This window comes from Hemiscyllium ocellatum (genome assembly GCF_020745735.1).
Source record: "Hemiscyllium ocellatum isolate sHemOce1 chromosome 27 unlocalized genomic scaffold, sHemOce1.pat.X.cur. SUPER_27_unloc_25, whole genome shotgun sequence".
NCBI lineage: Eukaryota > Metazoa > Chordata > Chondrichthyes > Orectolobiformes > Hemiscylliidae > Hemiscyllium > Hemiscyllium ocellatum.
Window position 1 is genome coordinate 164,171 of NW_026867493.1, and position 24,697 is coordinate 188,867.

Consider the following 24,697-nt stretch of genomic DNA (forward strand, 5'->3'; position numbering starts at 1 on the left):
GAGGGGAAATGAGGAAACTGGAGAAATCTGAATTCATCCCTTGTGGTTGGAGGGTTCCCAGGCGGAAGATGAGGCGCTCTTCCTCCAACCGTCGTGTTGTTATGTTCTGGCGATGGAGGAGTCCAAGGACCTGCATGTCTTCGGTGGAGTGGGAGGGAGAGTTAAAGTGTTGAGCCACGGGGTGGTTGGATTGGTTGGTCCGGGCGTCCCAGAGGTGTTCCCTGAAGCATTCTGCAAGTAGGCGGAATATAGAGGAGGCCACATCGGGTGCAGGGGACGCACTAGATGATGTGTGTGGAGGTGCAGGTGAATTTGTGGAGGATATGGAAGGATCCCTTGGGGCCTTGGAGAGAAGTAAGGGAGGAGGTGTGGGCGCAAGTTTTGCATTTCCTGCAGTTGCAGGGGAAGGTGCCGGAAGTGGATGTTGGGTTGGTGGGGGGTGTGGACCTGACGAGGGAGTCGCAAAGGGAGTGGTCTTTGTGGAACGCTGATAGGGGAGGGGAGGGAAATATATCCCTGGTGGTGGGGTCCGTTTGGAGGTGGCGGAAATGACGGCGGATGATACACTGTATACGGAGGTTGGTGGGGTGGTAGGTGAGAACCAGTGGGGTTCTGTCTTGGTCGCGGTTGGAGGGGCGGGGCTCAAGGGCGGAGGAGCGGGAAGTGGAGGAGATGCGGTGGAGGGCATCGTCGATCACGTCTGGGGGGAATTTGCAGTCCTTGAAGAAGGAGGCTATCTGGGCTGTACGGTATTGGAACTTGTCCTCCTGGGAGCAGATGCGGTGGAGACGAAGGAATTGGGAATATGGGATGGCGTTTTTACAGGGGGCAGGGTGGGAGGAGGTGTAGTCCAGGTAGCTGTGGGAGTCAGTCGGTTTATAGTAGATATCTGTGTTGAGTCGGTCGCCCGAGATAGAAATGGAAAGGTCTAGGAAGGGGAGGGAGGAGTCTGAGACAGTCCAGGTGAATTTGAGGTCGGGATGGAAGGTGTTGGTAAAGTTGATGAACTGTTCAACCTCCTCGTGGGAGCACGAGGCAGCGCCGATACAGTCATCGATGTAGCGGAGGAAAAGGTGGGGTGTGGTGCCAGTGTAGTTGCGGAAGATGGGTGACTGTCTGTGAGGAGTTTGCACATTCTCCCAGTGTCTGCGTGGGCTTTCTCTGGGTGGTCCTGTCCAAAGATATGCAGGTCTGAGGTTTGATGAAGGCCTTCCTGCACTGAGAGCAACTGAACAACCTCTCCCCCATGTGGACCCACCAGTGGGCCAGCAGGTCAGAAGAAAGAGCAAAGCCCTTCCTGCACTCGGGGCCGAAGAACGGCCTCTCCTCGGTGTGGACCCACTGGTGTCTCAGCAGGTGGGAAGAACTGCTGAAAGCCATCTCACACTCAGGGCATGAGAACAGCTGTCCCGGGTGTGGACCAACTGGTGTGTCCACATGGCAGAGGAATCACTAAAGGCCTTCCCGCACTCAGGGCAGCAGAAGGGCTCTCCTCTCTGTGGACACATTGGTGCTTCAGAACCCTTTCTAATTTCACAATATCCTTCTGATAGGAGGGAATCCAGAATTGCACACAATATTCCAAAAGTATTCCACAATATTCCAGTGTCCTGTCCAGCCACAACGTAACTTCCCAACTCCAATACTCAAGTCAGAAGATTGCGGAAGTTTTTAAAACTCACAAAATCAAACATGAAAAAATGGAAGGACAAGCCGAACTTTTGAAGTCAACTTGGAAGCATCATTGAGAAATCGGCGGACTGGGTTTATTAGGTACCTGTTCTCCTTAAATACACTATATACATCTTTCTCATCGGCTCTTCGTTGTTCACAAAACCAAGCTGAGTATCCTTGATCACATTATTCCTATCCAGATGTTAATAAATCCTATCCCTTACAATTCTCTCTGAGACTTTGCCCATAACAGAAGTGAGACTCACCAGCCTATTGTTACTAGGGTTATCCCTACTCCCCTTCTTGAACAAGGGAACCACATTTGCTATCCTCCAGTCTTCTGGCACTATTCCTGTAGACAACGAAGTCATAAAAATCAAGGCCAATGGCTCTGCAATCTCCTCCCTTGCTTCCCAGAGAATCCTAGGATATATGCCATCAGGCCCAGGGGACTTAACTATTTTCACCCTTTCCAGAATTTCCAATACCTCTTCCCTACATACCTCATAGCCATCCACTTTAATTAGTTGTGACTCAATATTCACATCGGCAACAATGTCCTGTTCCTGAGTGAGTACTGTAGAAAAGTATTCATTCAGTGTCTCCCCAAACTCTTCGGCCTCCATGCGCAACTTCCCACTACTATCCTTGACTGGACTTATTCCTACCCGAGTCATTCTTTTATTCCTGACATACCTATAGAAAGCCTTTGGGTTTTCCCTAAACCTACCAACCAAGGACTTTTCATGTCCCCTCCTTGCTGCTCTTAGCTCTCTCTTTAGATCCTCCCTGGCTACCTTATAACTCTCAATAGCCCCAATTGAACCTTTCACGCCTCATCTTTACATAGGCCGCCCTCTTCGCTTTAACAAGGGATTCCAATTCATTATTAAACCACGGGTCCATCACACGACCCTTTCCTCCCCGCCTGACAGGTACAAACTTATCAAGGACACTCAATAGTTGATCCTTGAACAAGCTCCACATATCGATTGTGCCCTTCCCTTGAAGCCTACTTTTCCAAGCCACGCATCCTAAGTCATGCCTCACCGCATCATAATTTCCCTGCCCTCCGCTATAACTCTTGCCCTACAGTGCACACGTAACCTTCTTCATCACCAGAGTAAAAGTCACCGAATTGTGGTCACTGTCCCCAAATTGCTCACCTACCTCCAATTCTAACACCTGGCCTGATTCGTTACCCAGAACCAAATCCAGTACGGCCTCACCTCTTGTTGGCCTGTCAACATATTGTGTCAGGAAACCCTCCTGCACACATTAGACAAACACCGACCCATCTAAAGTACTCAAGCTATAGCTTTCCTAGTCAATATCTGGAAAGTTAAAGTCCACCATAACAACCACCCTATTACTTTCACTCTTCTCCTGAATCACCCTCGCAATCCTTTCTTCTACGTCTCTAGGACTATTAGGCCTGCAGAAAACTCCTAACAGGGTGACCTCACTTTTCCTATTTCTAACCTCAGCCCAAACTACCTCAGATGGCGAGTTTTCATCCATCGTCTTTCCACCGATGTAATACTATCCTTGACAAGCAGTGCCACACCTCCCCCTCTTTTACCTCCACCTCTGACACTACTAAAACATTTAAACACTGGAACCTGCAACAGCCAATTCTGTCCCTGTTCTACCCATGTCTCCGTAATAGCCACAACATCGAAATCCCAGGTCCCAACCCACGCTGCAAGTTCACCTATCTTATTTCGTATACTTCTCGCATTGAAGTATATACACTTCAAGTCACGTTCCTGTTTAGAGGCACCCTCCTTCGAGATTGATGCCATGTTCCTAACCTCCCTACACTCAAGGTCCTGCACCCTAAAGCTACAGTCTAGGTTCCCATGCCCCTGCAGAATTAGTTTAACCACCCCCCACAAAGAGCACAAGCAAACGTCCCACCAAGGATACTGGTGCCCCTCAGGTTAAGGTGTAGACCATCCTGTTTATAGAGGTCCCACCTTCCCCAGAAAGAACCCCAGTTATCCAGATACTGGAATCCCTCCCTCCTGCACCATCCCTGTAGCCACACATTTATCTGTTCTCTCTCACTATTCCTCAACTCGCGATCAAGTGGCACGGGTAACAAACCAGAGACAACAACTCTGTTTGTTCTAACTCTGCGCTTCCAACCTAACTCCCTGAAAGTATGCATAACATCCTCATCCCTCTTCCTACCTATGTCGTTGGTGCCAATGTGGACCACGACTTCGGGCTGCTCTCCGACCCCCTTAAGGACCCGGAAAACACGATCAGAGACATCACGTACCCTTGCACCTGGAGGCAACATACCAATCGTGAGTCTCTCTCGCCCCCACAAAACCACATATCTGTGCCCCAAACTATCGAGTCCCCAATAACTATTGCTCTGCTCTTTTCCAACCTTCCCTTCTGAGCATTGGGAACAGGCTCCGTGCCAGAGGCCTGAACCCCACTGCTTACCCCTGGTAAGTCGTCCCCCCCCTACAAGTATCCAAAATGATACACTTGTTCTTCAGGGGAACGACCGCAAGGGGTCGCTGCACGGGCTGCTATCTCCAAGTACCCCTCACTATCACCCATCTGTCTGCAATCTTTGGAGTTGCTACTTCCCTCAAGCTCCGATCTATGACCCCCTCTGTCTCCTGAATGATTCTAATTTCATCCAACTCCAGCTCCTGTTCCCGAGGACAGTCTTGGAGGAGCTGGAGATGGGTGCACTTATGGCAAGTGTAATCAGCAGTGACGACCATGGCATCCCTCAACTCAAACATGTTACAAGAGGAGAGTCCCGGAGTTGTGACTTGACTCTCCAGTCTCCCCAATGTTATAGAGATCGCATCGGGAGCAATGGACACAAAAACTTACATTGATGGATACAAGAAAAGTTAAATTTAAACTGTAAAACATACGTAACCGCGTCTACAAACAGACACTGCCAAATAGCCCCGACCTGCTGCGTCGAGAGAGTGAAGACTGTTCACTCGTATTGTAGCTGCAGAAGCAATCATCCCCACACATGCAAACAAATCTGCATCAGGATGCGATTTCAACGAGCTGCATCACACTGCAGCACCCAGGTACGGTGAAGATCAGTAAACAATTGTAAAGCGCATTTTAGAAGAATGGACAGCCCGTAGGCCAGCTGAAAACTACTTCCTTGGCCAGGAATCGAACCCGGGCCGCGGCGATGAGAGCGCTAAATCCTAACCACTAGGCCACCAGGGTGACAGAGAGCCGCCCTGGTAGCTCTGTTGAAAATGGCCTCGCTGCCAGGGAAACGAACCCGGGCTGCGGCAGTAAGAAGACTTTCACCGGTACATCCATCAATGTAATTTTTTTGCGTCCATTGCTCCCGATGCAATCTGTATAACATTGGGAAGACTGGAGAGTCATGTCACATCTCCGGGACTCACCTGCGCGCCTTTATTGGAAAAAAGCGCGGAGTGGACCCGGAAGCTGGTGTAGCGCAAGCTAACCTGGGTAGGTTTTTCTTCCTATAAATGCGCGCAGGAGAGTAACCCGAGGCACTACAGTTGTAGTCCCTCCCACCCGCCCTCCTCCTCTAACCTTATTCTAAGATCCGTTATGGTAAGCAGGTAAGTGCTGCATTTTGCTTGTTCTATTCTTCAGACCTAGTTTTTTTTAAAGGTTACTTTTAGATGGAAGGCAGTGAAGACAGTGCAATGTTCCTCTTGCAACATATTTGAGGTGAGGGATGCCATGGTCGTCCCTGCCGATAACACTTGCCATAAGTGCACCCATCTCCAGCTCCTCCAAGACTGTCCTCGGGAACAGGAGCTGGAGTTGGATGAAATTAGAATCATTCGGGAGGCAGAGGGGGGTCATAGATCGGAGCTTGAGGGAAGTAGCAACTCCAAAGATTGCAGACAGATGGGTGATAGTGAGGGGTACTTGGAGATAGCAGCCCGTGCAGCGACCCCTTGCAGTCGTTCCCCTGAAGAACAAGTGTATCATTTTGGATACTTGTAGGGGGGGACGACTTACCAGGGGTAAGCAGTGGGGTTCAGGCCTCTGGCACGGAGCCTGTTCCCGATGCTCAGAAGGGAAGGTTGGAAAAGAGCAGAGCAATGTTTATTGGTGACTCGATAGTTTGGGGCACAGATATGTGGTTTTGTGGGGGCGAGAGAGACTCACGATTGGTATGTTGCCTCCAGGTGCAAGGGTACGTGATGTCTCTGATCGTGTTTTCCGGGTCCTTAAGGGGGTCGGAGAGCAGCCCGAAGTCGTGGTCCACATTGGCACCAACGACACAGGTAGGAAGAGGGGTGAGGATGTTCGGCAGGCTTTCAGGGAGCTAGGTTGGAAGCGCAGAGTTGGAACAAACAGAGGTGTTGCCTCTGGTTTGTTATCCGTGCCACTTGGTCGCGAGTTGAGGAATAGTGAGAGAGATCAGATAAATGCGTGGCTACAGGGATGGTGCAGGAGGGAGGGATTCCGGAATCTGGATAACTGGGGTTCTTTCTGGGGAAGGTGGGACCTCTATAAACAGGATGGTCTACACCTGAACCTGAGGGGCACCAGTATCCTTGGTGGGACGTTTGCTAGTGCTCTTTGGGGGAGCGGGTTTAATCTAATTCTGCAGGGTCATGGGATCCTAGACTGTAGCTTTAGGGTGCAGGACCTTGAGTGTAGGGAGGTTAGGAACATGGCATCAATCTCGAAGGAGGATGCCTCTAAACAGGAATGTGACTTGAAGTGTATGTACTTCAATGTGAGAAGTATACGAAATAAGGTAGGTGAACGTGCAGCGTGGGTTGGTACCTGGGATTTCAATGTTGTGGCTATTACGGAGACATGGGTAGACCAGCGACAGGAATGGTTGTTGCAGGTTCCAGTGTTTAAATGTTTCAGTAGGGTCAGAGGTGGGGGTATAAGAAGGGGAGGTGTGGCATTGCTTGTCGTCCCTACTGATTACACTTGCCGGAAGTGCACCCATCTCCAGCTCCTCCAAGACCGTGTTCGGGAACTGGAGCTGGAGTTGGATGAACTTAGAATCATTCGGGAGGCAGAGTGGTCATAGATCGGAGCTTTAGGGAAGTAGTAACTCCAAAGATTGCAGATAGATGGGTGACAGTGAGGGGGACTTGGCGAAAGCAGCCAGTGCAGCGACCCCCTGCGGTCGTTCCCCTCAAGAACAAGTATACCATTTTGGATACTTGTTGGGGGGACGACTTACCAGGGGTAAGCAGTGGGGCTCAGGCCTCTGGCACAGAGCCTGATCCCGTTGCTGAGAAGGGAAGGTTGGAGAAGAGCAGAGCAAGAGTTATTGGGGACTCGATAGTTTGGGGCACAGATATGTGGTTTTGTGTGGGCGAGAGACTCACGATTGGTATGTTGCCTCCCAGGTGCAAGGGTAAGTGACGTCTCTGATCGTGTTTTCCCGGGTCCTTAAGGGGAGGGGGAGCAGCCCGAAGTCGTGGTCCACATTGGCATTATTTTAGTGAATATCTGTTTCCTGTTTGCCAAGACCGAGAGAAACTCTCACTTCCAGATCTTTTAATTAGTTGAACATAAATTCTACCAGAAGCCATGATACGATTTCAATTTGTGTTCTCAGAAGACCTTGATCTCTGGGTTGCTCAATCATTATCACTGGATCCCAGTCTTCCCTTAAATGAAAGTGTTCTCCTGAATATTTTCCTTTATTTATTCATGGGATGTCGCACTTTGTCTCCCACTATTATTCTGGGAAACATCAACTTCACTTTCCTGCTGTTTCCCCATAATCTTAATTCCCTTTCTGATTAAAAAAAATGTTAGTTTTGAATGCACTTAACAATCCAGGCTCAACAACTGTCCTAAATATGCAATCCCTTATTTGCAAGTTATTCCCTCAGGTTCTAAACTCACCCACAATGGTTAACGTTCCCACATCTATCCTGTCACGTCTCCTCAGAATCTTGTTTGTGACAATAAGGTTATCTCGAAATCTTCTAACTTCTAATAACCACAGGCCCAACCTATTCATTTCTCCTTATTTATTCTCCTTCATTATTTCCATTCCTGATATCGTCCTGGTCAACCTTCTCTAGTCTGCCTCCAATGCCAGTATATCTTCCCTTAGCTAAAAGGTCCAAACCTTTTGCTTAACCTGTCGATATCCCTCTCCATGTCATCCTCACCACCTGCATTCCCATCAACTGTCTCTACTGCAGTCTTGGCAATAGTACATTCACTTCACTTATCCAAGTAATTCGTATACATATTGTAAATAATTTTGGCCCCAGCACTGATCCCTGTGCCACATTGCTAGTTACAAGTTGCGATCCTGAACATGACTCTTATCCCTGCTGCATCATTGATTAGCCAATCATGTATCCATACGGTTAGACTGTCTCCAATATCATGTGAATATCATTGGCTCTGCCAGCTAGTCTTCCCAAACTGTCCTTGAAAAAGTGGTGGTGAGCTGCCTCTTAAATTGCTTCACAAATATAATGTGGTCTATCATGAAGGTTCAGGAGTGAGTTCCAGGATTTTGATCAAGAACATCGAAGCAATGCGTATATGTCACAGTTGGAATGTTGTGTTCACACTTATCTCCTCTTGCTGGTTGAAGTGATGGAGTGGAAGTTGCTCTTGAAGAGCCGCCACTCATATAACCAATCGGGAAGATCGCTGGGATGATTTTCTACACCCGACTGCAATATAAATACAGATCATTGTTTCCAGTTTTAGTGGATAATTACAGTTAGTGCAAACACAGTTAGCCATCGATAAATATTAATCCTGTTCACTTCAATGGCCAAATTTCAATTCAGAAACCAAGTGCACTCGGCTGCTTGTAACATAGACAACATGACACAACGGCTCATAGGAGGAGAAATGGGACATTGAGGAGGAGTGAAATGCTAGCTTTTGGTCACCTCCACAATTGTTAGATAAACAGGTTGAAAGGATTCTTAAAAGGTGGCTGAAGTAATGGTGTGGCTTAACACCTCAGATAGCGCAAAGTGGAAGACCACTTTCTAGTGGAAGAAAAAGACATTTCTTATTTATGAAAGAACTGATAAACAGATGAGGGGATGAAATCTGACTTGGGAGCTAATTCCTATTTGTTGAGGATGTTGCTTCATCACAGTCTTGGTTTAGACCGGAAGCTCTTTGTCAGGAATAAAGGGTGGTCCAAAGGGGCTGACAGATAAATGGGAAGGAAGTGGGGCTGGAGGATAGGCAGCTGGGAGTGCAATAGGTAGATGGAGGTCGGGATTGATGGTGATAGGTCAGAGATGAGGGTGGAGCAAATAGGTGAGAAGCAAGGTGGACAGGTATGTCAGGTCAAGAGGTTGGTGTCGAATTGGAAGGTTGGATCTGGGACAAGATGGGGAGAGAAAATGAGGAAAGTGATGAAATCTACATTTATCCCATGTAGTTGGAGGGTCCCAAGGCAGAAGATGATGTTTTTCCTACAAGCGTCAGGTAGCAAAAGTTTGGCAGTGGAGGAGGCCCAAGACTTGCATGTCCTTGGTGGAAGGGGAGGGGGAGATAAAGTGTTCAGCACAGGCGTTTAGTTTCAGTGACCCAGAGCTGTTCCCTGAAACATTCTGCTAGTTGGCGTCCAGTTCCCAAATATGGATGAGACCATATTGCGAGCAATGGACATAATCTTATATTTAAATTAAAGAAAACTTTAATTAAATTGGGTGACTGCATGAAACGGTTTGTTGGTCAGATTTGAATCATCACTCCCAAATGAGACAATGCCATGAATATCAGTGAACTGCTCTTTTTTGTTAAAAACCACAAGCTCTTGATTTATTTTCACAACATACTGGTATTCACACCTGCACATTCAATGTCAAACTCTGACATCAGAAATGAAATTACAGCATTAATTTTGACTTACACTATTCGAACAAACAAATTAATAGCACACAGTGAATACCAAGTCTGATTAATATGAAATTAAATTTGACCAAAAAATTATAAAATCAAGCTGGGAGATAAGAAATGGGGGAAGGACAGAAGGCAAGAAATGCAGCATCATAGAAGGTGCTCCTCCAGGGAGTGTATTTTACCAACTACAGCTGCTAAATATAAACAAACACTCTGACATGATCCTCCGGTTTTAATGTAAACCATAGCCCTATACAGTAGGTTCCATTTAAATTAGTTAATAGATACAAGTCTTGAGCAAATCCAGCCTCCAGCCGGACCCCCCGCTTCTTGGAGCTCGGGCCTTCCTGCAGCTCCGGGGGATTGCTGCCACTGCCACTCCGCCACTGAAGAATCCTTGGGAAGCAGGTGTAAAGGCAAGATACAGAACAGAGCACCTTTGCAAATGAAAGCAGCTTACAGAGACATTGAGCAACAGCATCACATGGTTGTGACCCATCGACCTCTGGGTCATGTGCCCAGCACACTCACCCAGCACTACTCTGCTTCTGGGCACCCAGCAGCTGGATTGTGGATCAGTTTAAAGTAGGTCCTATATCTCTGACAACACCAGTACACAAGGCAGTGAGGAAAGGTTTCAGCACACCGGCCTTCATCAGTGAGGGAATTGAGGATAGATGTTGGCAAGTTATGTTGTAGTCATACAGGACGTGGATGAGGCTGCACCTGGAATATTGTGACCAGTTTTGTTCCCCTTGATGTTCTGACTTCTGACTTCTTCAACTCTGGGTTCGTGTTGAACTTGATGGGATACTTTGCCCAACTCAGCATTTTTAAACAGTATCGTTCGGAGGGATTCATTTAAAACTTTTCAGGAGGTGAGTTCAACAAGACTGAAAAATTCAATGTTACTTGGACTCTATTTTAAACTTACATCAGGACCAGTAGTCAGAGACATGTACAGCATTGAAACAAACCCTTCGGTCCAACTTGTCCATGCTGACCTGATATCCTAAATTAATCTCGTCCCATTTGACAGCACCTGACCCATATACTCTGGCAGCTCATTTCCTATATGTACCACCCTCTGCATGATGAAGTTGTCCCTTTAATTTCGCCTTTCACCCTAAATGTCTGCTCTCTAGTTCTGGACTCCCCCATCCCAGGGAAAGGACCTTGTTTATTACATTGTCCATGCCCCTCATAATTTTGTAACCTCTATTAGGTCAATCCTCTGCCTCCGATGCTCCATAGAAAACAGCCCCAGCCTATTCAGCCTCTCCCTGTAGCTCAAACCCTCCAACCCCCAGCAACATTCCCGTAAGTCGTTTCTCATCGAGAAGTCAACGTTTCAGTCCTGAAGAAGGGTTAATACCCAAAACGCTGACTACTCCACATCCTGGTGCTGCCTAGCTTGCTGTATTCTCCCAACCTCCTGCTTGCCTACATCGGGTTGCAATATGTAGTGGCTCAGTGGTTACCACTGCAGCCTCACAGCACCGGCGACCCAGGTTTGATTCCAGCCTTGGGTGGCCGTCTGTGAGGAGTTCGCACATTCTCCCAGTGTCTGCGTTGGTTTTCTTTAGGTGAACCTGTTTTCTTTCATAAACCAAAGATGTGCAGGTCATGTGGATGGGCCATGCTTAATTGCCCATAGAGTTAGGTACATTAGTCAGAGGGAAATGGGTCTGGATGGGTTACTCTTCGGAGGGTTGGTGTGGACTTGTTGGGACGAATGGCCTGTTTCCAGACTGTAGTTAATCTCATCTGCACTACTTTTGTCACTAACGAATGGCAGAGTAGACTCGACGGGCCGAATGGCCTAACGTATGCTCTGATGGTCTTGCGGTCTTATTTTCTCTGGATCATTTCATTGGCAATGTACGTCCCTGGCTCAATGAGCAGCAGTGTCCACTGAAAGCAAACCTCAGAGGATCGTAGAACTCCTACAATGTGGAAACAGGTCCTTCAGCCCAACACATCTGCACTGATCGTCCAAAGACTAACCCACTCAGATCCATTTTACTACCCTCCATAAATTGCACACAGACCCCCAAGGGTGGAATTATTCCTGGGTTCCTGGTGCCATGAGGCAGCAGTGCACACCCTGAGCCACCATGGGGTTGTGGTTGTGGGGGGTGGGGGAGGCAATTGCAGTCCATCAGAAACAAAAATAGCCCGCCTACTCTCCCACTGTACCCACTGTCAGAGCTGGCAGGAGATTCAGTCCTGGGGGGTTCCCAAGGCAGCATCACCGGTAGGATCTGATTGCTGGGAGCGCTGGTGCCCCCGCTGGTGCTTCTGCAAGTTGTAGGAAGACATGAGCCTCTTCCCACACTCGGGCCAACTGAAGGGCATCTCCCCGGTGTGGACACATTGGTGCTTCAGTAGGGCGGAGGAATTGCTGAAGGCCTTCCCGCACTTAGGGCAGCAGAATGGCCTCCCCAAACCCCCCACCGCCTCCCTCCCCCCATGTGTGGACTAGCTGGTGCTTCAGCAGTGTGGAGGAGCGGGTAAAGACCTTCCCACATTCGGGGCAGGAGAACAGCTTCTCCCTAGTGTGGACGGACTGGTGCCTCAGCAGGGCCATGGAATTGCTGAAAGCCTTCCTGCACTGAGGGCAACTGAACGACATCTGACCAATGGGTCAATACGTCGGAGGAAAGAGCAAAGCCCTTCCTGCACTCGGGGCAGAAGAGCGGCCTCTCCTCGGTGTCGACCCACTGGTGTCTCAGCAGGTGGGAAGAACAGCTGAAGGCCACCTTGCACTTGTGGCCGGAAAACAGCCTTCCCCGGTGTGGACCAACTGGTGCGTCAGCAGGGCAGAGGAATTACTGAAGGCCTTCCCACACTCAGGGCAGCAGAAGGGCTTCTTCCCCTCTGTGGACCCATTGATTCTTTAGAACCCTTTCAATTTCCACAATATCTTTCTGATAGGAGGGAGACCAGAATTGCACACAATATTCCCAAAGTGGTCTAACCAATGTCCTGTACAGCCACAACATAACTTCCCAACTCCAATACACAGTCAGAGGATTGAGAAACCTCTCAAAACCCACAAAAAACAAACAGGAAAGAATGGAAGGACAAACCGAAGTTTTGAGAGTCAGCTTGGAAGCATCACTGAGAAATCGGCGGACTGGGTTTATTGGGTAGCCGTTCTCCTTAAATACACTATATACGTATTTCACTTGTACTCTTCGTAGTTTCTCTGTGCTGCAGTGTGTAGTGGCTTGTTGAAATAATGTCCTGATGCAGCTTCGTTTGTGGGTGTTGGGATGATTGTTTCTGTAGCTAAGTATTTGGTTTGTGTGTGTTGTTTTTCTGTAGACGCTAGTTTGAAGTTCCCCATTGACTGTTCGCTCTACTGTGACAACTAAGAATGGCACTTTGTTGTTGTTCTGCTCCTCTTCAAACCAGGAGCCCCCCTCAGGCCATAGTCTCACTACTTGGAACACCAATACACAGACTATTCAAAGGTATCTACTGAAGACTAAAACACCAAGTCGAAGATTCACGGCACTCCATTTACTCCATCCAAGAATTCTTGAACACCAAAGACACTAAGATAGAAGAGGATGGAATAATGCTGTCCTTTGACATAGAGCCCTGTTCACATCCATTAACATCAACGTGGCCAAAGAAAACTGAAGACACTACTCGAAGAACCAAAGACACAAACACAGCAACAACTTCATCAGCAAAGATAGCACTGTCAACCTCGTGGAACTGTGCCTTACCACCTACTTCCTATTCAGTAACAAGCCCTACAAACAAATAAAGGAAATAACCAATAAACCACCAGTATCAGGATTCCTAGCAGAAGCAATAATGCAGACACTCGAACAAACAGCTCTTCCAACGACCCAACCCAAACTTTGTGTCCGCCACAGTGATGACACTTTTGTCATGAAAAAATGAAACAAATTAGAGGAAACCTACAACACCATCAACAATATCCTCACTGGCATAAAATTCACAAAAGAGGAGAACAACACCAAAGTGCGATTTCTAGATGTCACAGTCGAGCAAGCAGTCAATGGTAAATTCAAAACAGCCTCAACAGGAAAACAGCGCACGCGAACTAAGTACTTAGCTACAGAAGCAATCACCCCTACACATACAAACAAACTGAATCAGGGTACTATTTCAACGAGCCATTACACACTGCAGCACCCAGTAACTACCAAGACCAAGATGTAACTGAGAGTGGGTAGCCAAAATATCCACTGAAAATTGCTTCCCTGACCGGGAAGCGAAGCCGAGCCGCAGCGGTGAAAGCGCCGAATCCTAACCACTAGACCACCAGGGCTATATTGGTGCACGTCGACAGCTCTACTAAAGATTGCTTTCATGCCCGGAAATCGAACCCACGCCACGGTTGTGAGAAGGCTTCCACCAATGTCATTTCTTGTATCCATTGCTCCCGATGCGGTCTCCTCTACATTGGGGAGACTGGAGACTCCTCGCAGAGTCAAGTCACAGCGCTTGAGGGAGCATCTCCAGGACACCCGCACCAATCAACCCCATCGTCCTATGGCCCAAAATTTCAACCTCCCCCGCCCCGTCCCACTCTGCTGAGGATATGCAGGTCCTGGGCCTCCTCCATCGCCGCTCCCTCCCCACCCGATGCCTGGAGGAAGAACGCCCCATCTTCCGTCAGGGATGAATTCAACCCCAGGGCATCTGTTTCCTTATTTTCCCTCCCTCACCTTACCTCAGTTCCAACCTTCCAGCTCAGCGCTGTCCTCATGAACTGTCCTACCTGCCAATCTCCCTTCCCACCTATCCGCTCCACCCTCTTCTCTGATCTGTCACCTCCATCTCACCACCATTCACCTATTGTGCTCTTTGCTACTTTCGGCCCAGCACCCCCCAATTTATCTCGCCACCCCTGGAAGCGTCCTGCCTCTATTCCTGATGAAGGGCTTTAGCCCGAAACATCGATTTTCCTGTTCCTCGGAAGCTGTCTGACCTGCTGCGCTTTTTCAGCACCACTCTGATCTAAACTCTGGTTTCCAGCATCTGCAGTACTCACTTTTGCCTACCCAATAAACCCAGTGTGCCAATTTCACATCAACAAACTGACACAAGCAGACACAACATCTGCAGAAACGCTAGCCACATTACTTTACATTAAAGACATCTGTGAAATGATGTCCAGACAACTCAACCCTCTCAGCACTAAACAGCGGCTAATGAACCAGAAATATCCAGTACAAACAACCAGCAAACGTATGTTATTTACAAAATACCATAAGACCATAAGACATAGGAGTGGAAGTAAGGCCATTCGGCCCATCGAGTCCACTCCGCCATTCAATCATGGCCGATGTATTATCTTGTACGTCTCTATTAAGTCTCCACTTAATCTTCTAAACTCCAATGAATACAATCCCAGGATCCTCAGCCGTTCCTCATAGGTTAGACCTACCATTCCAGGGATCATCCGTGTGAATCTCTGCTGGACACGTTCCAGTGCCAGTATGTCCTTCCTGAGGTGTGGGGACCAAACCTGGACACAGTACTCCAAATGGGGCCTAACCAGAGCTTTATAAAGTCTCAGTAGCACATCTCTGCTTTTATATTTCAACCCTCTTGAGATAAGTGACAACATTGCATTCACTTTCTTAATCACGGATTCAACCTGCATGTTTACCTTTAGAGAATCCTCGACTAGCACTCCCAGATCCCTTTGTACTTTGGCTTTACTAATTTTCTCACCATTTAGAAAGTAGTCTATGCTGTTATTGTTTTTGCCAAAGTGCAAGACCTCGCATTTGCTCACGTTGAATTCCATCAACCATTTCCTGGACCACTCTCCCAAACTGTCTAGATCCTTCTGTAGCCTCCCCTCTTCCGGACTACCTGCCTGTCCACCTAACTTCGTATCATCTGCAAACTTCGCTAGAATGCCCCCAGTCCCTTCATCCAAATCATTAATATATAATGTGAACAGCTGAGGCCCCAACACCGAACCCTGCGCGACACCACTCGTCACCAGCTGCCATTCCGAAAAAGAACCTTTTATCCCAACTCTCTGCCTTCTGTCAGACAGCCAATCCTCAATCCATCCCAGCACCTCACCTCGAACACCATGGGCCCTCACCTTGCCCAGCAGCCTCCCGTGTGGCATCTTATCAAAGGTCTTTTGAAAGTCTAGACAGACCAGATCCACTGGGTTTCCCTGGTCTTACCTACTTGTCACCTCTTCAAAGAATTCCAACAGGTTTGTCAGGCATGACCTTCCCTTACTAAATCCATGTTGACTTGTTCTAATCAGTCTCTGCTCTTCTAAGAATTTAGAAACCTCATCCTTAATGATGGATTCTAGAATTTTACCAATAACCAAGGTTAAGCTAATTAGCCTATAATTTTCCATCTTTTGTCTTGATCCTTTCTTGAATAAGGGGATTACAACAGCCATCTTCCAATCATCCGGGACCTTTCCTGACTCCAGTGACTCTTGAAAGGTCTCAACCAATGCCTCCGCTATTTCCTCAGCCACCTCTCTCATAACTCTAGGATGTATCCCATCGGGACCAGGAGATTTATCAATTTTAAGACCTTTTAACTTTTCTAGCACTATCTCTTTTGTAATGGCAACCATACTCAACTCAGCCCCCTGACTCCCTTTAATTGTTGGGATATTTCCATGTATTATACCATACAAGAAAATATGTACATGAACTCTGCCACACAGTTCCCTGTGGCAAGAAATGCTGGGATGAGATAAGGAACATTTTTTTAGCCAAAACGAATCGGCACTGACTGGACAGCCATTTAAAATCAACACTGTCATGTCACGATAGAAGATGCAAAGGGATGTACGGTTTTCTTATTTTCTGAAGATTTACAAAGCTGAGACTGGGTTTTGGTGATTGTTCCCTTTCCACTCCCAGGAACCACAGTGGTTGGGGCGGTGAGTTAAGGAGAGTGAAATGTGCTCGTGAGCAGCGTGTGGGGCTATTTCAGCTTCCTCTCCTCTGACAGCGCTGTGACTTGACTCCGATGTTCTCAGGGACACTTACTGAAGCGAGACAGTGAAGAGTCTCGTTCCTGCAGATCAGGAATTCAAACCGAATGCCGGCTTCGAACCGAATGCTTTCAATAGTCCAAACTTTGTGAAGCAGTATCTTTCACTAGCAAATAAAACACCCTTGTCCTCAGGTGCCTGCTTCATTTCGATCACGATTTCCAGCCCCTCACTGTTCTCGTCTCATTTCCAAACACTTGACTCATTGCCTCAAAAGCAGCTCTGTGGGTATCTGCTTGTTCCACCCTGACAGGCGGTGGGTTGCAGATTCCCGACCAGTCCCAATGTGATTGAAATATTTCAACCCCTCCACTGATTTGCATCTTTAAAAAAAACGTGGAGCAATCTCCCTTTCTTTTTGACGACGTTTCTCAACTGTAGTCGGCAGGGTTCACACCTGCGTGGGGAAACCGCAATGGGTTTCATGTCCATCGCATTAACCACTCGGCCCACCAATACAGAACCACACTGACAGCTTCACTTCCCAAGTCTGTCTGCCTGTGGAGCTGAGAAAGAGTGAATCATTGCAGAGTTTGTTTGAATCCAGTCACTTCACAGGTTTTGAAAGGATTAAATATCAGCAAATGGCGAGTCTGTGTGTTTCATCCCGAAAGATGAAATGGACATTCAGTTAAAAACAACAACAGAAATTGCAGGAGCAACTCAACAGGTCAGGCAGCATCCGTGGAAAGAGAATCAGAGGCAATATTTCAGAACTTTTTTTTCCTTCTCCAGGTACAGCCAAACCCGCTGAATTTCTCCAGCAGTTTCTCTTTCTGTCTTGGATTCTCAGCATCCGTAGTCCTTTACGTTAGAAATTCAATCAATTCAGAAACTCCTTTGTACTTCCTCAGTAGAGAAGATTTCCGTTTGGGAAACATTTTCCTGACACCATTAAAAACGCGAAATTCGCAGCGGTCGGAGCGAGAAACACGCAACACCCTGTCCCTCGCTGGTCTGGAACCACCAGCCTTTCGATTGATAGCCGAACGCACTGATTTATTGAGCCACAGAGACAGGATTGGCCAGCATACCCCCGCAGTCTCTTTGAGGGAGCTACTGTTCAATTCATAATTCAGCCTGCCCTGCCCAGAATTACCATTGTCTTCTATCAGTTTTACTTTTCCATAATAAAGCCTTGGACATTCACTTTGGAGACACCGGGGATAGTCTGATCCCACCACCTGCAGGCACATCTATGTCACAAGGAACTAGCCCTCCTACACCGGGGCCATCACCCTCCGAGCGTTTCAGTGTTTTGCCTCTTACCGAATTTTCTCATTGACCCCCAGCCGTGAAGGGGTTTGAATTCCTGATATGCAGAGAATTCTTTCAATGTCTCAGATCAGTTCATGTCCTGAGAATATCAGAGCTGAAAATGTGTTGCTGGTTAAAGCACAGCAGGTTAGGCAGCATCTAAGGAATAGGGCTTAAGCTCGAAACGTCGAATTTCCTATTCCTTAGATGCTGCCTAACCTGCTGTGCTTTAACCAGCAACACATTTTCAGCTGTGATCTCCAGCATCTGCAGACTTCATTTTTTACTGAGAATATCAGAGTCCATCTCCCGGCCTCTTAAACAAGGGGACGGTGTCTGGACTGTCTCTGCTCAGTCGGACAGTTCATCCTTCATTCTCCTCTAATTCCACTTCCCAAAGAGTTTCTAAAGGTTCACAAAGCTGGAGACTGGGATTTCTCTTTTACTTCCTGAGAATTATTCCACCTGCTAACTGACAATATTTTGCCAAAATCTCCTCCCTATTGTAACACTTGCATCATATCCAGGGATGAGGAATTTCCATTTTGTTGAGACATTCCCAATTTGGGAATGTTGTCTTTGGAGCAAAGAAGGTTAACTGGAGATTTCTAGGGGCTGTTGGCAATGATGGGAGAAGAAGTGGTGGGACTGGGCAGGTAAATGATCAGAAGAACCTATTACCACTGACCAGGGTCAGTTACCAGAGGGCAGGGTTTGAAGTTCTTTAATGGAAAACAGCATTTGTGTTGAACAAGCACAGCGAATACTGTAGAAAGCCAACGGGTCGAGCAGAATCTGTGGAAAGGTAAACAAAGCCGATGTTTTGAGTGTGCTACGGTTTTTGTTCAGAACTCAGTGATTTGCCTCTTCCCGAAGTTGGTCCAGGTCTGTGTCTCAATTGGCAAACACATGGCAAGTGCAGTGCCGCAATGTGGCTCGGGGCCAATGAGAAAATTCGGTAAGAGGCAAAACACTGAAAGGCTCGGAGGGCAATGGCCCCGATGTAGGAGAGCTAATTCTTCGTGACATGGATGTGCCTGCAGATGGTGGGATCAGACTGTCCACATGTCTCCACAATGAATGTCCAAGGCTTTATTATGGAAAAGAAAAACTGATAGAAGACAATGGTAATTCTGGGCGGGGCAAGTTGAATTATGAATTGAATAGTAGCTTCCTCAAAGAGACTGCAGGGGCGGCGCTCGTATCTGTCTCTGTGGTGCAATTGGTCAGCGCGTTCGGCTGTTAACCGAAAGGTTGGTGGTTCGCGCCCATCCAGGGGCGGAGTGTTTGGATTTTCTTAAAACAAAATCAGTGAATTGTTTAAATGGTGATATATTGGAATGTGGAGAAAGTGAGGACAAGAGGTGAAAGTCGAAAAATGTGGCACTGGAAAAGCGCAATAGATCAGGCAGCATCTGAGGAGCAGGACAGTGAGTTTTGGGCACAAGCCTTTCACCAGGAATGATGTAAGGATGCCAGTTGTCGGGCAGATGCAGCAGGCAATGAGCAAGGCAAGTGATATATTATGAAGAGGAATTGAGTTCAGAAGTGGGGTACAATTACAATATTTAAAGGCATCTGGATGAGTATATGAATAGGAAGGGTTTAGAGGGTTATGGGCCAAATGCTGGCAAATGGGACGAGATTAATTTTGGATATCTGATTGGCACAGACGAGTTGGACGAAGGGTCTGTTTTCGTACTGCATGACTCTAATGATCTTTGATGAAAGCAAAAATGTCGCTGTGAAGAGTGGACTTCCAGAAGCAGCTTTCAACGATGTTTTGCCCTTACGAGGAGCATAAATCTTCATTTTTTTTAAGATAGCAGCTGAGTGAGTGACATCCAGGACTTTGTTAGAAAGTGGGAATTCATTGCACTGTGGGGCTGTAGTGTTTTAAGGTTTACCGGCAGTAAGTACAGTGTGCTGAGCGGGGAGCCTAGTGAAGGGTTAGGTCGGTTTTTGTTTAAACTGTTCATTTCTGTCAGGCTCCAACATTGTATTTCCAATGCTGTCAATCAGAAGGTGCAGTGAATCAGTAACTGGTATCGTTAGAAGCCTTACTATTTTCAGTACTGCAGGTATTGCATTGTTTCATCAGCATTGTAAAGGTCGCTGGCAGCAGTGGGAGGTGTGGGCTGTATTCACCAGAAACGATTAAGCATTTAGATAATACACATACAAGAGGGCAGGGTGGGAATTGTCTTTCGATTTGTGGAAGATGGGGCATTCTGGGTGCTGTGATCGGGGGCAAACATAACTGCAGTATATCATTGAATCCCTACAGTATGGAAGCAGGCCATTCAGGCCATCGACTCCACACGGAGCCCTCCAAAAATACACCAACCAGACACACCTCCCAACCATTCCACCATCACCATCCCATCAGGTCTTTTCTGCTGGCGGTTGAGACTAGGCTGCAAGATTAGGGGGGAGTAGAATTCGGACAGAAATGAGGAGGAGCTGGTTTTCCCAGAGGTCGGTGCATCTATGGAATTCTGTGCCCAAGGAAGCAGTAAAAGCAGCTTCATTAAGACACTGGTGCATGGGTTTTTGCGTGGTAGGGGAATTAAGTGTAGTTAGGATAATGCAAGTAGGAGGAGCTGAGGTGATTGATAGATCAGCCATGATTTTAATGAATGGCGGAGCAGGGTCGATGGGCCAAATGGCCTACTGCTTCTATTACTTTGAAACGATTACCCTGCGTTTCCCATGTCTACCCCACCTAACCTGCACATCCTGGACACTGGGCAATTTAACATGGCGAATCCAAATCAAGGCCGGTGAGCAATGTAGTGATGTGGAAAATAAACATCAGAGAATGAGAGAAAGGGACAAGGAGAATAAATGTCCTAGCAATCAAAACTGGATTCTAACCATCACAAAAATTAAAACTAAAAGCTCAGTATGTGAATGTGTGCTGCATTGTAACAAAAGCGAATTAATTGACTGCACATGTTGAAGAGAATAATGCTGATCTGAGACTCCTTACAGAGATATAGCTTCAGAATGATAAGGATTGGATCCGGAATATCGAGGGGATACGTGGCATTCAAGACGAGTGGGAAGCTCAGTAACGGTAGAGGATGGGCACTGCTAATCAAAGCACTGATAACACGGTAGTCTGATGTCAGCTCGGATTTCAGGTCCTGATTTCTCTGTCAGCTGATCTCCCTGTTCCCACAGAGCTGGATGTTGTCTGTTCTCAGCTCTGCTTGATTTCTGCTGAAGCTTTGACCCCCTTTTACACCTTCTGGGGCAATAAAATATTCTGAGCCTCCTGAAAATGACACCTTATCTATACCTCTCCTGATTTTAAAAACCTCTATAAAGTTATCTGTCAACTTGCTAGGCTCGGTTGGAAAAATGTCCCAGCTTCTTCTTAACTCAAACCCTCCATTCCCAGCAACATCCTGGTAAAGTAGGGAATAAGGAATTGTATCAAATCACATAAATGTACTGTCTGAAACTATCTGGCTGTGTTCTTGCCTGAGATATTGAGAGTCCCTGGTGTAAGTAATTACGAATGCAATTATTTTGGTCACAGAATTGGGCAATCATTTTGCAACAAAGTGATCTACTCTGATAAGGAGGTAGTGGTCATTTCTACGGTAAGTGAACAGTTTGTAGATCAGTGAGATGAAGTTCCAAACACTTGGGAAGGGCAAGAAATGACTGTGATAAATAAGACAAAGAACTGTGGATGATGGAAATCTGAAACAAAAACTGAGAACACTGGAAAAACTCAGCAGGACTGGAAGCATCTGTGGAGAGAAAGCAGAGTTAAAGTTTCGAGTCCAACAACTCCTCTTCAGGATTCTGAAATAGTTTGTGAGAACCCCTTAAGTCATCTGCCCAGCTTTAAGACCATAATATACAGGAGCAGGATGAGGCCATTTGGCCCATCGAGTCTGCTCCATCAGTCGATCCCGGCTGATATGTTTCTCCATCCCATTCTGCTGCCGTCTCCTCATAACCCTTGACCCCTTCCTAATCAAGAACCTATCTCTGTATTAAATGCCCTCAATGACTTGGCATCCTCAACCCTTCTCCGAGTGGAAACATCATCTCCACATCCACACTATCCAGTCATAGAGTAGCACAGCGCTGCCTGACCCACCGTGATCTCCAGCATTGGTTGTTTTCAAGAAGCATTCCAGCATCTACAACAACGCGCTTCTAAATTTTTGTACCCAGTTGGTTAGCTCTCCCGAGATCCCGTGAGATTTATCCTTACTCCACAATCCACTGTGTGGTACAATTAACAAAGGCCCCAGTCCCCACCTCGTTCTGCCCACAGTAGTAGCGCGATCGCTCAGTGATTAGCACTGCCTCATAGTACCAAGGACCCGTGTTCGATTCCAGGCTTGGGGCGACTGTCTGTTTGGAGTCTGCACGTTCTCCCCGACTTATCTGCGTGGGTTTCCTCCGGGTGCTCTAGCTTTCTCCCAAAATCTAAAAATGTTCTGGTGAATTGGCCGAACTAAACGGGCCCTCAGTGTGCATTAGTCAGGAGTAAATGTGGAATAACGGGATAGAGGAATGTGTCTGGATGGGTTACACTTTGGACAGGCGGTGTGGACTTGTTGGGCTGAATTGCGTATTTCCACATTTTAGGAATTCTACGTGGCATTCCCCCAACTCCAGAATCTCAGAGCTCTTGGCTTTTCCCATGGATAGTGTGGGGGGAGGGAAACAGTGTTTTACACGGGAGGAAGGTTCGGTGAATGTGAAGCTACAACTAAACGTAGTGCATTACTTGAGCTGTTTCCCCGGTATACCAGAGGCTGCAGGTTGACCTTACAGACGTTTATCGAATCATGACAGGCAAGCATAGGGTAAATAGACAAGGTCATTTCCCAGGGATGGGAGAAGTCCAGAACAGGAGGGTAATATGTTTGGTGTGAGGGAGGCAAGTGTAAGGAATGATCTGCCGGAGGAAGTGATGGGTGTAGTTCCAATTATAACATTTAAAAGGCAGTTGGATGGGTATATGAATAGGAAGAGTTCAGAGGGATATGGGCCAAGTACTGGTAAATGAGACGAGATTAATTTAGGCTATCTGGTCGGCACGGATGAGTTAGACCGAAGGACCTGTTTTTGTGCTGTGTATCTCTATGACTCTGGCTTGTTCGTAATGTTTGCCATGCCTATATGTTCAGTTTCTGTCTGGTGTCGGTGCCAATGCCTTGATATCTCATTTCCCCCAGCTCCCCACGTCCACCTCCCCAGATGTTAACCATTTCATGTCTGGGGGTTTCTCAAGAAGCTGCATTGAAGGTTCATCCTGAATTGACTTTTTTTTTGCTTCCCAAAAGCAGACTTACTCACTCCTAGATGTCGTGAAAGATGCTAGCTTTCAGGTAGATGTAGCCAAAATTCAGAGGTGTCTATCTTGATGTTTTCACTTTTCGGTCTCTGTAAGTTCCTGAATCAGTACCATCGGGAGAATTAGTTTGAGCGGAGTGAGAATAGAGGGTTGAGAGAGGGTGGGATGGTGCTTTAAATTTTTTGGAAAAAGAAAAGAATCTTTTGCGGAAAGTAGAATTGCTTGTTTGGAATTTCTAACCTGGACTGACAGTGATGATTTTTGTAATCTCTTTTTACAGATTATTTGAAGATCTGAAGACAGAAGTTTCAAAATCAATAGCTGAAGGGCTTTGCCTGAAACATTGACTCTACTGCTCTTCAGATGCTGCCTGATCTGCTGTGCTTTTCCAGCATTGCACTTTGACTCTGACTCTGACTCTCCAGTCCTCAATTTCACATCAGTGTCTGACAGTCACTGAATCCATCGGCACTATAACAATTTTCGACTCTGATTCTGTGAGAAGGAACCAAGCTTTTTGGTTCCTGTTTCAGTACGTTTTCAGCATCAGTGAGACTGGAAGAGAGACCCAACTGTTGCAGCACTCTGATTGTGGAGCCAGAAAACGTTATACAGACTGGGAAGAGGAATTCACTGCAGGGAGATGCTGTACACGCGTTTGTATGCAGCTGAAGCTTTGGTCATGGAGAAAGCCAAGGAATCCCGTCCCTTGGAGAAGCCATGGAAGTGTGGCGACTGTGGGAAAAGCTTCTGTTTCCCTTCTGACCTGGAGATTCATGGGTGCAGTCACACCAGGGAGAGGCCGATCTCCTGCCCTGAGTGCGGAAAGGGCTTCAGCAATTCCTGCCACCTGCTGGGCCATCAGCGGGTCCACATTTGGGAGAGACCCTTCAGCTGCCCTGAGTGCGGGAAGGCCTTCAGCAATTCTTCTGTACTGCAGAGGCACCAGCGGGTCCACACGAGCAACAGGCGTTTCCCCTGCCCCGAGTGTGGAAAGAGCTTCAGCAATTCCTCTTGCCTGTTGAAGCACCAGGGGGTCCACACGGGAGAGAGGCCCATCAGATGTCCCAAGTGCAGCAAGATCTTCAGCAGTTCCTCCATTCTGCAGAGGCACCAGCGGGTCCACACAGGCGAGAGGCCATTCGCCTGCCCCGAAAGCAGGAAGGTATTCAGCTATTCTTCCGTCCTGCTGACCCACCGCCGTGTCCACATGTTGGAAAAAAACCCTTCAGCTGCTCCAAGTGCGGAAAGGCCTTTAATGATACCTCTGCCCTGCTGAGGCACTAGCGGGTCCACACCGAGGATAGGCTATTCTCCTGTCTGAAGTGCGGGAAGGGTTTACCCAGGCATCCCACCTTCGGGTCCATATGGGGGGAGGCCCTTACTCTGCCCAGAGTTCGGGAAGACCTTCTGCAATTCCTCCCTCCTGCTGAGACACAGGCGGGGCCACACTGGAGAGAGGCCGTTCACCTACCCCAAGTGCAGGCGGAGTTTCTCATCATTTTGCACCTTGCAGAAGCACCAGCGGGCACCCCAGTGCTCCC

The 24,697-nt window shown here is 47.4% G+C and overlaps 1 protein-coding gene and 1 non-coding gene across 2 annotated transcripts; both read left to right on the forward strand.

Moving 5' to 3' along the window:
- Nucleotides 1-19,031: 19,031 nt before the first annotated feature.
- On the forward strand, nucleotides 19,032-19,105 carry trnan-guu (transfer RNA asparagine (anticodon GUU)). Its single transcript has one exon. It is a non-coding gene; the product is annotated as a tRNA-Asn (tRNA).
- Nucleotides 19,106-23,796: 4,691 nt separating this feature from the next.
- LOC132807830 (zinc finger protein 664-like) lies at nucleotides 23,797-24,432 on the forward strand. Its single transcript, XM_060821817.1, has one exon. The coding sequence runs from the start codon at nucleotides 23,797-23,799 to the stop codon at nucleotides 24,430-24,432; it is 636 nt and encodes a 211-aa protein (XP_060677800.1).
- Nucleotides 24,433-24,697: the final 265 nt, after the last annotated feature.